Below are 12,940 nucleotides of genomic sequence, written 5' to 3'. Positions count from 1 at the left end.
GCTCACGCGCCGCCTCGCCCGCGGCCACGCCGCGCTTTTTGCATATGCGCGTATTCCGATCGGTCCGATAGTTTTTTTTTTTACACCGACCATTCTTTCCTCTCCCGCGCCCTCCCCCCCCTCCCCTTTTTTTCTTTTCGCGGCGAATGCCCGTGCGCGCCCATCATCGGACAACCAGTTTTCGGTCGCGCGGGAGAGTGCCATAGGTCGACGAACGGTGCGTGCGCTCATAACTCGCGGTATGTGTATCAGAAAAGTCATTCCGGTATGCGTGTCTCCTCTGGCGTGGCGAACGCGAACCGTATTATCCAGAATGATAAGTATCGCCCGTGAACACGCGGTCGGTAAAACGAGATGGTTGCCTGTGGAGGGACACGTGTGTACCAGCGAGGCAACATGGTATCGACCGAATATTCTCATCAGGTTAGCTCCGTATGGACGAGAACCTCGCGCAGATTTCTACGGCAGTTTGTGATCTACTGAGATCCGTCGAGCTTTGAATGTGAAAATTGATGAAACTAATGTAAATGGTTAAATTTATAAAGTTAGATTTTTTTGGCTCGTATTATATAATAACACAGTAATATAATAAGATAATCGGTCAATGAACAGGCAGGTTTGAACAATTACTTTCTTTATCTTGTTAATTTCTAATTTTTTATTTCGATGGTTTCTTATTTATTACTCATATTTATTATATTTCATCATGCTAATTTCGATTAATTTAGTATTATATATATTATACTCATTTATAAACCTCACATTAACGTCACAGTAACTGGATATGTAACAATACAGAACAAAGAAATTTTTTTTTAGAAATTTAACGGTATAAAATGGTTTAATTATTTAATTATTGAAATATGAAATGTAAAACAATTAATTTTCAATTTTAAGTAATAGATAGATAAATTAGAATATCATACGTAGTTTCTGATATATTAAAAAAAAAAATTTTTCAATATTTTTGAGTCATTTTCAGTGTAAATGTCATAATGTTCACATTTTCAAATCTGCAGATTTATACACACATAAATTATTAGACAAATATATTATAGAGATAAACACTTAATAAATAACATTTAATCCTAGAATACTAAGGTTATTGATTTATATGCAGTGTCAATGTTAACATGTAAATTTTACAACCGAGGAAATAGTGTTAATAAACACTTACTCGTTATTAGTAAATTTTCTTATTATTATGTTAGATTTATAACATTTTATGAATATCTTGAATGTAATATTGTATATTAGGCGCTAAATTGACATTGTATTGATGTAATATTTCTGGAATATTCATATTTTTCTCACATTATTACTGCTTTAAATGAAAATTTATTTACAAATTTGAGATTTTTTAAACTTTTAAGAATCTTTTTTTTTATACGTCACAACATGTTATAATGGAATATCTAAACTAATATTTTAATGTAATTAAATCTTATTAATCCTAGAATGATAATGTAAATTTTATGAACAATCTCCATGTATTCTATAACTCTTATTCACCCTAATTCACCTTTTAACGTCGTTTCCGAACGCTAAGCTATACCCAGCTGTGTTATTCATATTCATAGATAAATTTTAGCAGAAAATAATTCTGTTAAAGTTAATAATTAGATTATTTGTGCTTATAAAGTTTAAATTATAAATATTTGTCAATAAAAGTATGAAATGTATGAAAATTTTACGTTACACTTTAAGAGTAATTTATTTTCTCGGATGTAAATTTATATGTCAATACTAATACTGTATATGATTCAATAGTCTTAGTATTCTTGGGTTAAATGTTATTTTAAGTTATCAAAATTTCAATAATAAAGATTGCGCTGAATTTGAATTGGCACTTTGGCGAAAATTCGCTTATATAGTAGCGCTCTAGAGTTAAATCAAGTAGAAACGGAGAATCACAGTAAAAGATAGACTTCTTCATTTGATTTGATTTTTTTTATGCGTCGATATAATAATCAATTTAATTTAATAAATTCCTTCCTTTTTGTTGCAGCCTTACTTAGGCAGAGTATGTCTCCGGTAGCGGATTCTCTGATGAGTGGTTCCAAGACGTCGGTGTCTCAGCCGATCATCGATTATTCCCGATACGTGAGGAGATATGCGTCCAGTCAAGAATGCGGCAATACGTACTGCAAGGAACTAGGGTGCAGGGAGCACTTTCATTGTCTAGACTGTAGCGGGAGGGTGTTCGTGAAGAAGGAGGAAATGATCAGGCACTTCAAGTGGCATAAGAAGAGGGACGAGTCCTTGCAGCACGGTTTCATGAGGTACTCGCCGACAGACGATTGTTCGGAAAAGCACCCTGGCCGTGCCTGCCCACACAATAGAAAGCAGACCCACTATCATTGCATTCACGAGAATTGCGACAAGGTGTACATATCGACATCGGACGTGCAGATGCACGCGAATTACCATCGCAAGGACTCGGCAATCATACAAGAAGGCTTCCAGCGATTTCGGGCCACCGAGAGTTGCGCGACTGACCATTGTCCGTTTGCCGGACAACGGACCACGCACTTTCACTGTCGTCGACCGGGATGTCGGTTCACGTTCAAAAATAAGGCTGATATGGGTAAGAATGCTCACGTAATTAATCCTCGCCCGCGCTCCACATCGAGACTATCGTTAATCGAAACTTTTCACTGGAAACTTAACGTGCCAAACGTTTATAGATGTAATTTTCACGTTGAGAAATAAATACTTTGATAACTTTTTTTATTTAACGTATTATTATATATCGCTGTTGTGTGTTTTAAATCTCCATGATTTTGAAACAAGTATTTTTCTTCTTTTAGACAAGCCTTTTTTTATTTTCCTCTTTCAGACAAGCACAAGTCTTATCACATCAAGGACGAGCAATTGTCGCGCGACGGTTTCAAGAAGTTCATGAAATCGGAAGCATGCCCCTTCGAGCAGTGTCGATTCTCCCGAGTTTGCAATCACATTCATTGTATACGACCGCATTGCAGCTACGTCTTACACTCTTCCGGCCAGCTCTTTTCGCACAAGCGGAAACACGAGCGTCACGAATCAGAAATAGCTTATCGGAAGTACAAGCAGATCACCGCCGTGGGTGGTGCTCGTCCACCTGGTTCATGGGCGCCGGATGAATTGAGCGCTCAGAGTTTATCTCTAAGTCTGAACGGCGAGAGCTCGAACGAAGATAGGGGTTCTCCGTCATATTATTCCTTGGAAGATTCTTTTCAAAGCGCGAGCGACCTCGCTATGGATCTCACCGCCCCGACCACGGCCATTGCGGCTAGCGGAAGTTCCGTTAATCTCGATCAGCAGCAGCAGCAGCAGCAGCAGCATCAACAATCTCAACAACTTACCGCCGCCGAATTGGCCTATCTAGTGCCGGCTACTTCGGATTGCGCTTGCAACGCGGGCAGAGAGCACCATCATTGCGGATTGGACCGCTGCGGAGCGACCTTGAAAGATCCCCGGGAAGTCAGGGAACATCTGAAGGAGCATGAGACGCAGGAACGCATAACGGACGCTTTCTTCGAGGAAGGCGGCTGCGACGATAGTTGTCCGTACGCGGACAAAGAGAAGCATTATCATTGCAATTGGGAGAACTGCCGAGAAGTGATACTTTCCACTGACAAGCCGTTTCGCAGATTGCAGCATTATAAGATTCACGAATACAGCCGGCAATTGAATCTCTCGTGTCCTTCGCACGCCCTGTCCTCCGATGTCACGTTGACCCACCTGACAAATATCGACGCGATGTTCAGGCGGAAGCGCGGTAGGCCGCCTAAAAATCGCGTAATAGAAATCTGGTCGGGCGGCGACCCCGCAACACACACTCACGATTCGCCGCAGGCGATCTTCACGAGTTTTAAGCTTCCCAAACCGCAAACTCCTAACTTAACGTCTAATATGCTAATGGATGATCGAGAGGGTAGCATATCGCCTTCGAACAGTCTGGGCGAACCGGAAGGATTTGCTACGTATAACGCGGAAGGTTGTCCCGACACGGCCTGCGTGCTTAGATCAACCAAGCACCATCATTGTTCGCAGCTGCGGTGCCACTTCTCCACGGATCGGCCGGACCAACTGCTTATGCATAGTAAAGATTTTCACGACAACGTCGACATACCGCCGGGCTTCGCCTTCTACGACAAGATGGTCGACTGCCGACTGGCTGGCTGTCACAGCAATCGCGTTAATCGGCATTTCCATTGTACCAGACCGAATTGCGGATACTCGTTCGTTAGATACTCTACAATGGCACTGCACGAGAAGCAACACTCCTCCAGTCACGCTGAGTCCTGCATTCAAGAATCGAACAATCAGGAATATCAAACGCAAGTTCAGCCGTTGGTCCAGGAGGCAAAACCTAGAATCCAAGTGAAAAATCCCGCCGAATTGATCGAGAAGCACGACGAAAGTCTGACGGTAGCTGATCAAGAGAGCAGATCGATTATCGAGGACAAGGAATCCGAGCTTGCGAGTCCCGACAGCGGCAAGACCACCGGTAAGTAGAGAAAAGAGTGCGCAAATGAGTACACTCTAAAATCTCAATACTTGAACAAATTTCGTTTGGTAATGATTTTTATTTCAAAGAACACATCAAATACTTTCTTTCACTCAAGTATGCATGTTCGTTTCTTGCACGTAGTCGCACACCGTTTACCGTTCACACTTTGCGTTGGCCGTCGAAGTAGAACACTTTTCACTATTCTTCCGTTGTTTGTTTTGTATCATGAGATTGTTTGTTTTATTGTTTTATTTTGATGTATATACTATTACACACACGGTGGCTGTATTTATAATGGGCGGTATATTTGAAGTGTTGGTTGTTTGGTTGATTGTTGCTAGTGGTGAGGGCGGCTGGCACCTATTATCCGGTCAGCGGACCGCCGAGCGAACCCGCACTTCCGGGCGTCGTGCTATCCATGCGAACTTCCGTGCACCAAGGTTCGTCTGTCTCTTTTCGATCAAGTTTTGTGCTTTCGAGAGTGTTCTTGTATTAGTAAATTAGTTTTTCAACATTTTCAGCGCTCGCGAATTCGAACTCAAAAAGTCTTTGACGTTTCAGAATCGCCGGTCATGCCGTCTATAAGCTCCACTTCACCGCATACTGTGTACGGACCGGAGCAAAGTTGCAGCAGGCCTTTCTGCAAGCTGAAACGCAAAAATCATTACCATTGCAACGCGTGTAATCAGGCTTTCTCTGAGTTAGATCGCTTGGTTGCGCATATAGCAAAGCATTCGACTGGTGCCATTCTCAGCCAGCAGCAACACGACATGGTCAGCCCGTCGCCTAATCAGCTTCAGCACGATTACATCACGCAGCTATCGCAGAAGCACGACTTCATGTCGCCGAACGCTCAGATAGCTCAGAACATTCAAAACTTTCAGAATCAAATGCAGCGACAGATGCAGCAAACTCTCAATCAACAGTCTCAATCGAAAGACATCAAGTTGGAGAAACCGAGATGCAGCATCGATATCGGTGTGCAAAATGTCCCGAACGTTAAACGGGAACCACCTGAAATTGCATGTAGGGACGAAGGCAACAATACCGCAATAGATAGTCACGAAAATGGTCAATTGGCGCAACCGCCAATTCAACCTAGCAATGTGCAACAGCCTTCGATACCAACAAGCTTTGAGCTCGATCTCAGCCATGGCTTCCACTTTCCAAGTCCTGCTGTGATGGCCGCGATGAATCAACAGATCGCCCTGATGAATCAGGCTCTACCACCATTTCTTCAGCACAGCGCAATGTACGCCGGTGGACCTGGGTTGATGTTTGCGCCTGCTTTACCACCGACCAATTTTCTTCCACCCGCAAGAGACGAGAACCCCCTAGCCTCGCTGGCAGCTAATCTTAATCTGACCAAAAGATCTCTCTCACCTCCAGATGCTAATTCGATAGACGCCAAGAAGCAAAGACTTCATCATTCAATGCGTATGCTGAAGGACGAACCTGTACCGGAGGGATATGTCAGGTTAGTATGATTGTTTCCTGAATGATTGACTAAAAATTTTACTTTATTTTACATTGTTGTTACAGATTCAGATTCAACGAAGACTGCAGATATCCTCATTGCGGCTACAGAGAGCATCAGACTCACTTCCACTGTATGCGTCAAGACTGTGGTTATTCGTTTTGCGATAAAACTCGTTTTGTCCAGCATACCGCGAGGCACGAGCGGCTGGATACCTTGATGGGAGGTGATTTCCAGCAGTATCGGGCCAACGTGCCGTGCGGCAGGGCTCAATGCGCATACACATCGTCCCTCGGGTCAATGCAGAACAAGGCATCGCATTTTCACTGTTTGAAATGCGACTTCGTCTGCACGGATACGAACAAGGTGGTCGCACATCGACGGCAACACGCCAAGTTGGACAGTATCGCGGCGGCGGGTTTCCAGAAGTTTACGCCCAGTCAACCGTGCGGAGTTGTGCAGTGTCAACATTCTGGCAAGCAGACGCATTATCATTGTCTGCAGTGTCAATATGCAGTGTTGGGTCTGGCGCAGATGTCGGCGCACAAGTACCGACACATGGACTCCTAACGATCTCCCGTAGAAATCCTGCTACGCGGCAGGACGCCCGAATAAAGCATTACCTTGGTCCCTGTAGACATTCCCTAAAGAATGGCGTTGCCATCTTGTCCCGACTACGTGGAAAATCGAGCGAAACCAATAGGGGACTAGTCAACGACTTTGTCGCAACTCGATGCCCACCGTCGATAATTGTCCCGCGTAAAAGAAAGTCTAAACGGTCGTCCACGAAATTCCGAAAGACGCCCATTAAAAGACAAATTCCTAGTCCCTATAGACATTCCCCGAAAGAACACTCGAGTGTCTCGATCATTCACGATCGAGCAACGTTCCTGGTAATATGGATGATTAGTGGCAACCGGTAGGGGGCTAGTCAATAACGTTTATCTTCAGAATGAATACTGTTAGGTTGAGATCTTCGAATCAAGATACATTCGGTATCTGTAGCTACGTCGAGGAAACGTGAGGCGATTCTTTTCGTATATAAGAATCTAAACATTGAAATGGTGACGAAGTATCGAAGAAACGGTCGCATCGTCGAGCAATCTTTGCGAAATTTAAAAAACGCTATGTGAACAAAACGGAACTTTGATACAAGATAAATGCAATCGAGAATTGCATTGAGGTTTAGTGTATAGTCGAATCTCAAAATATAATTCTTCCGGAACTATGACTCCTGGGAAATTCCTGGGGAACGAGAATGAGGGACGTGAGAGAATCTGACGTAGCACTAAGACAATAACACAAAGACAAGTTTATAATATAGCTTTAGTATGAAGAAAAGACAAACTGTATTTAATAGGAGAAAGACCTTGTATAGTTTTTCCTTTGTTAGTGTCATTTTGTGTACCCTCCGCGTAAAATCTTTACGATGATCTAGATCGTAGAATAGTTTAATATAATGTCGATAAAGAATGAAGAGAAACATTAATGCGAAGTAGCAAATCAGCGTATTGGATTGGTATTCTTTCTGCATTGGCAGATAGTAGGGATTAATTCAACGGTCATATCTTTTACTTTGAAAGCACCGAAGAAGTGAGGGAAAGATATCATTTTATCGTCTATCGTCTAGACTGCGGAATTAAAGAAATGCTTATTGCGTTATGTCGGCAGTATTAGCGTTCCTATTGCGCAATCGATAAGATTTTAAGAACGAAAATATATAATAATAGCTACAATATTGAATACTTTTTTATCTGTATGATCATCTTTTATATTCGCGGTAAAAGTTTCCGAAACGGTTGTTTCATGTTCGATTCTTTTGTTAATAATTGCAAATTATTTATTTAATTGATTTGTATAATAAAGAATTGATTGTGCAATGATGATGACTCATTAGAAGTTCAATAAATGAAATGACGAAGAAGGAAAGAACATCGCATATTTCGTATTGCATTACGTTTTGGAGGGTACGCGATAAATATTGCAAACAGTATTGATAAATTGAAAATTAATTAGAAGGACTGCGAGTTGAGACACAAGAAAGGTAAAATAAAGAAAAGAATGATGATCGTTGAACGATCAAGTTAGAGAATTTGAAAATTAAAAGTTTGGAAAGAAAGAAATTATATAAGTGCGAAAAGGAAAAAAGGATGAATAGAAAAGAGATATATTAAAAGTATGTTCTAAAAAGAAATGGTCGCTGATCGACATAATGCAAAGCTGTTTAATATATGTGTGTATAGTGTATTGTAATTGGTATTGGAATTGTTTAAGGCAGCTCTGGAAAATTTTGTTTCAGAATTTTTTATATTTTAAATTTATGAAAAAATGTGTCAAATTTTTAGTTTTCTTTTATTAATTGAAAAATGAGAAATCTTGGAATATAACAAAATTTACATATGTAAAAATTTCTAGCAAAGATGCAGACATTTATATATTTTTTTAAATTTCTTTCAAAGAATTCCTTTCTTGTTGTAATGAAATCTAATAAGCAGTTAGGCATCACTTACAAATGGCTACAACGAAATTATATTTCTTCTAATTAAAAATCTGTATTAGAAGACACAAACTATAGAAGACACAACATGGCATTCTTTTACTTCTTATGTATATTATGACATTCTTTAACTATGTATATTTTAACAAAATGTGTAACAAAATGATGCTTTAAAGGCAATTTTGAAGGAATTTTAAAATAGAAGTACATAAAATATTTTGACAGTATCGTATATTAAATAAAATATTATTATACAAATATTTGTGTTTAATAGTTTCAATTGGTTTTAATATCTTCACTTGAATATTTTAAATATTGCATTGATTTGAAAAATTCTAATAAAATATAATATTTAGTTCTTAAAAAATTATTTTTTTTTAATGTGTTATTTTGTTCAAAAAATCGAAAATAGTTTCTAAACATGTTATAAAATGTATACAGAAATATAGAAAAATAAAATCTAAAAAAGTCTGACAAAATTTTTCATCAGGAAGGAACGAATTTCTTGCTTCTTCTATTCCTAAAGCACGCTCAACGATAATATACGATTCCGTTTTCATTCAGTAAGTTTATTTTTCCGTGTATTTTGGCGTAAATTTTTTATCGCGTCGAGAGCATCTACGCTCTTTCTCGTTTTTCGATGAGCCCGTGAGAAGTGAATTTTTTGCATTAATCAGATATACTTGTTATCTTCAAGACGAGATACGGTCTGTCTGCGTAGAGAACGATGATAACACCGGATGAACGATAAGAAGTGTATCCGGAGAATTTTAGTGTGTATTCTCGCGTGAAGACCAAAAGAGACATACGTATATCTTCTCGGCGAATAATTAAACGTAGTACGCAGCAAAATATTATGCGACTGCTCGGCGAGAGGTGCCTTTAGGAGCTTTTCCGACCTTTGTAGGACCGTGCCTTAGCAATTAACGTACAACGGATACGCAGGAAGCTATTTGTTCAATATAGCAGCAGAACCGAATTTATTATCAGCTCACACTATTAGACTTACATCTTATTTGTAGCTATGATCGAATTTCGGAACGGAATGTGATATTTGGCGTTTGCATATTATTATGGAAAAATATTATTGAAAAATAGTGAAAGAATTATTGGAATTGATAAATACAACTAATAATTTAATAATAAATAAAAATTTAATAATAAAATTTTATTAATGAATAAAACGAATAATTTTCCAATAATTTTCAATAATTCTTTTTGTACATTTAATAATAATTTTTTAAAAGAATAAATAAATCAAAGACTGAATTCATATTTCAAAAGACAGAGTTGATTCTGAAGATAACAATTTCCTAATACAATCTGAATTTCAATATTTGTATCGTGCGGTTTCTGATATAAATAGAATTTTTTCTCTGAGTTATTTTAACAAACTGGCTGAAAAACGATCATAGATTTAATAGTAAACAAAAGATGTTAGTGCCTTAAAGATACAACAACTAAATAAAACACCGCAGAGTGTAGTCGCCGATATTTAAATCGTCATTTTCTAAGGTTTTTTACATTTTTAATGAAATATCTGTAATTTATTTAAAAGGAAAAAAACTTAATTCTTACAATTTATCGTCGCCGAGAACTTTTATGATTTTTTACTTGAAAAATCCGATCTTAATGAGTAATAAACGAACATTTTGCTAAAGATATCTTAAAATTGTACTAAACATTTTACTCAAGAATCTATTAATGTAAAATCTGCTTGCTATATTATAATTAATATTTCCGGTAAAGAGTATAACAATTTTATAATGTTGCATCAGCAACAAAAAAATTTTGAACGTTATCTTTTAAACATATTATGAAGAAATTTACAATTTGTGTCACCGGAATGTGTCTGGTTCCAATTAAGATATCGCCACGACTGTTTTGTTATCGTATTAACTGATGATTAGTCAACATGCTCTAATTTATGTCATAGATATTGGTCGACCATGAATTTAAGAAGATATCGTCCACAAACATTGTTACTGTCAAAGTTCATGTTCGGTAAAAACGTAAATAATTTTTTAAGCAAAACAAAATATCTCACATAAATGTCACATATCCAAGGATTGTAACAAAAAATCGTATTTTATCGTCGAAAATATGTTCAGTTTTAGTAAAGAAATATTAATTACATAGCGGCAATAATTGTGAGTCAAATAATTATAAATGCTGTGTATCACAATGAACACCTTGATAAATAATGACAAAATTGTTTATTTTAATTAGAAGTCTTATCCGTATAACCTATCGTTGTGAAAAGTTAGTGAAATTTTAAAAGCGACAATACGAACAACAAAAAGTTCACGGAGAATTAAAGTTTTATATTTAAAAAGTTATATCATTATCTTTACAATTTTCCACTTCATAATACTAAAGCCGTAAACAGACGGGCGAGACAGATCGATCGCGATAATTCTAGGAGGACCGATTACATTTCGGTCGAGCTGATCCCTCGAAAGTGAACCGAGGATCTCAATGTTCTAATAGTTTCCGTGAATTATTACAATAGTAGCATTCCATAGCAAGTCGATAGTCATCGATCCTGTCCACGTCGACGGTGCGTCGTCCTTACGCGGCAGAATTTAAAAATCGCGATGAAAGTTCGTCGGTCTCGCAGTATCGCGTGTCATACCAATGATGTAACGCGATATCGAAGCGGATATCAATTCCAGAAGCAAAAGAAGAAAAACGAAAGGGTATCGTTCTCAGAATCGATGTCGTTCGCATCGGGAACGTGGAGAGGCTAGAGTCCAGCCATTAAACAAGTGCCATAAAACCACGCTGTAAAAGTCGAAGTACTGTTTTACTATATTAAGTCGAGAGAGAGAGAGAGACACTTGCGCGGGACTATGGAAGATTCAGCACGTGGTCGATAGACAAATCTGTATAATATTTATTTAGTATTTAGAGTCGATAGGGATGCGTGAGAAAAAGGACAGAGAGCGAGCGTAGAAAATAGTAGGAGTGAGCAACTCTCATACTTGGAATGTAATTGCGAGAGATTGAATTTTCCGACTGAATGTTGAATGACAGTGTGAAAGAGAGAAGATTACTAACAACGGCGTATGGTGGTTGCCTTATAAATATGGAGAACCTTCATTATATATATAATATATATAATTTATGGAGATTATTATATATATTATTATATAATATGAGATATGCATATATAGTAACGTGGTCATTGTCCGAAAACGACAACGAAAGCAAGACGCGAGTGAAGCGAAACAGTATACCAGTAGAGCGTATTATTATTCGAGAAAAGCTAGAGAGATTCTATCGTATGGTCGTTAGTGCTAAAATATCCGCTGTATGGATCTAAGAGAGAAGATGCTATTATATAATTTTATCTATTATTATTACATTATTATTAATATTATTACTGTTTAATTTTGTCCGTCATGCTCGCCTTGTAGCCTTAAAACCTACACGGTGAGCATGCGGGCATTATTCTATGTATTATTCTCTAATTATTATTATTATTATTTTTATTATTTGAATTGTGCCTATCAGATCCACCTTGTAGTCTTCGAATCTACAAAGCGGATGTGTAGGCCCTATTATTAATATTAATATTAATATTATTATTATTATATTAATGATTATGGAACCACATCGTATGTAGCTGTGATTTTGCTTTCAAAAAGTAAAAATTAAAAATATTTATAGCAACTGAGATGACATGTTTACATTTATATTCCGTTCAGTTATTACCTTTAATCTGCGCTTGTTACAATTTGTAATTGCAAGAGGTGAATTCTGATCGAAGGATTTTATCGTATATCATTCTGTCTTCTTGTTTTTTTTTTTTTTTTGTAAAATAGACTAGGAAATATTAATTAATTAATTAGCTTGATGATTCGTATCACAAATTTGTCGACCGTTTGTCAATTCGACTGTTCTTATTCAGCATTTTTATAAGAATCCAATTTCGTCGTATCACATTTGACGCAAACGTTGCACTTTTGGACATAAAAAAATCGCCTAGTCTTCCAAGGAATATTCAATGTTAATCACGATACTAAGCGCCAACATGACGCACTATATTTATATAATTATATAAACGTCATATATATTTGGAAAAAAATATACAACAATAAAATAATTGCGTATACAGTCAAGTGATGTCAGTGTGCAAAGCAAAGAATTTTGAAAGAGAGTTGCTTTTTAATCTGTTTTTTTAATCTTCCAGACGAAATAATCAAACTATTTAATTAACACGATCCGAGATAGCCGTGGCAAAAAATTGTAACCACTGATGAAATACGAATTTCAAGAAATAAAGTGTTGATTCATTTGGCACGTATTGATATTACAGATTTAATCTACCAAATCTACGAAAAGCATCGAGCTAATGATCGAGCTGAAAAATAAGTTCAGAAAAGAATATTAAATTTCAAAATTATGCATATATTTTTTTCTTTTTATCTTCTATTCTGATATTCTCAACGTATAATTAACAATT

At 37.5% G+C, this 12,940-nt stretch overlaps 1 protein-coding gene across 3 annotated transcripts in view; it reads left to right on the top strand.

The window, feature by feature from the left end:
• Window positions 1–12,151, top strand: part of LOC105829072 — a 100,560-nt gene extending 88,409 nt beyond the window's left edge. For 2 of the 3 annotated variants that reach the window (XM_036292467.1, XM_036292466.1), the window contains exons 7-11: window positions 2,009–2,587; window positions 2,840–4,495; window positions 4,840–4,938; window positions 5,060–5,975; window positions 6,041–12,151. In XM_036292467.1, coding sequence (XP_036148360.1) covers window positions 2,009–2,587; window positions 2,840–4,495; window positions 4,840–4,938; window positions 5,060–5,975; window positions 6,041–6,545 — 3,755 coding nt within the window. In that variant the 3' untranslated portion in view covers window positions 6,546–12,151. The remainder of the gene's footprint in view (window positions 1–2,008; window positions 2,588–2,839; window positions 4,496–4,839; window positions 4,939–5,059; window positions 5,976–6,040) is intronic. The other variant, XM_036292468.1, reaches the window with a different exon arrangement.
• The last annotated feature ends 789 nt before the right edge of the window (window positions 12,152–12,940 follow it).

This window comes from Monomorium pharaonis, chromosome 9 (assembly GCF_013373865.1).
Source record: "Monomorium pharaonis isolate MP-MQ-018 chromosome 9, ASM1337386v2, whole genome shotgun sequence".
Taxonomy (NCBI): Eukaryota; Metazoa; Arthropoda; class Insecta; order Hymenoptera; family Formicidae; genus Monomorium; species Monomorium pharaonis.
Note: the sequence above shows the minus strand (reverse complement) of the source record. Positions and strands in the feature narration are given on the sequence as shown.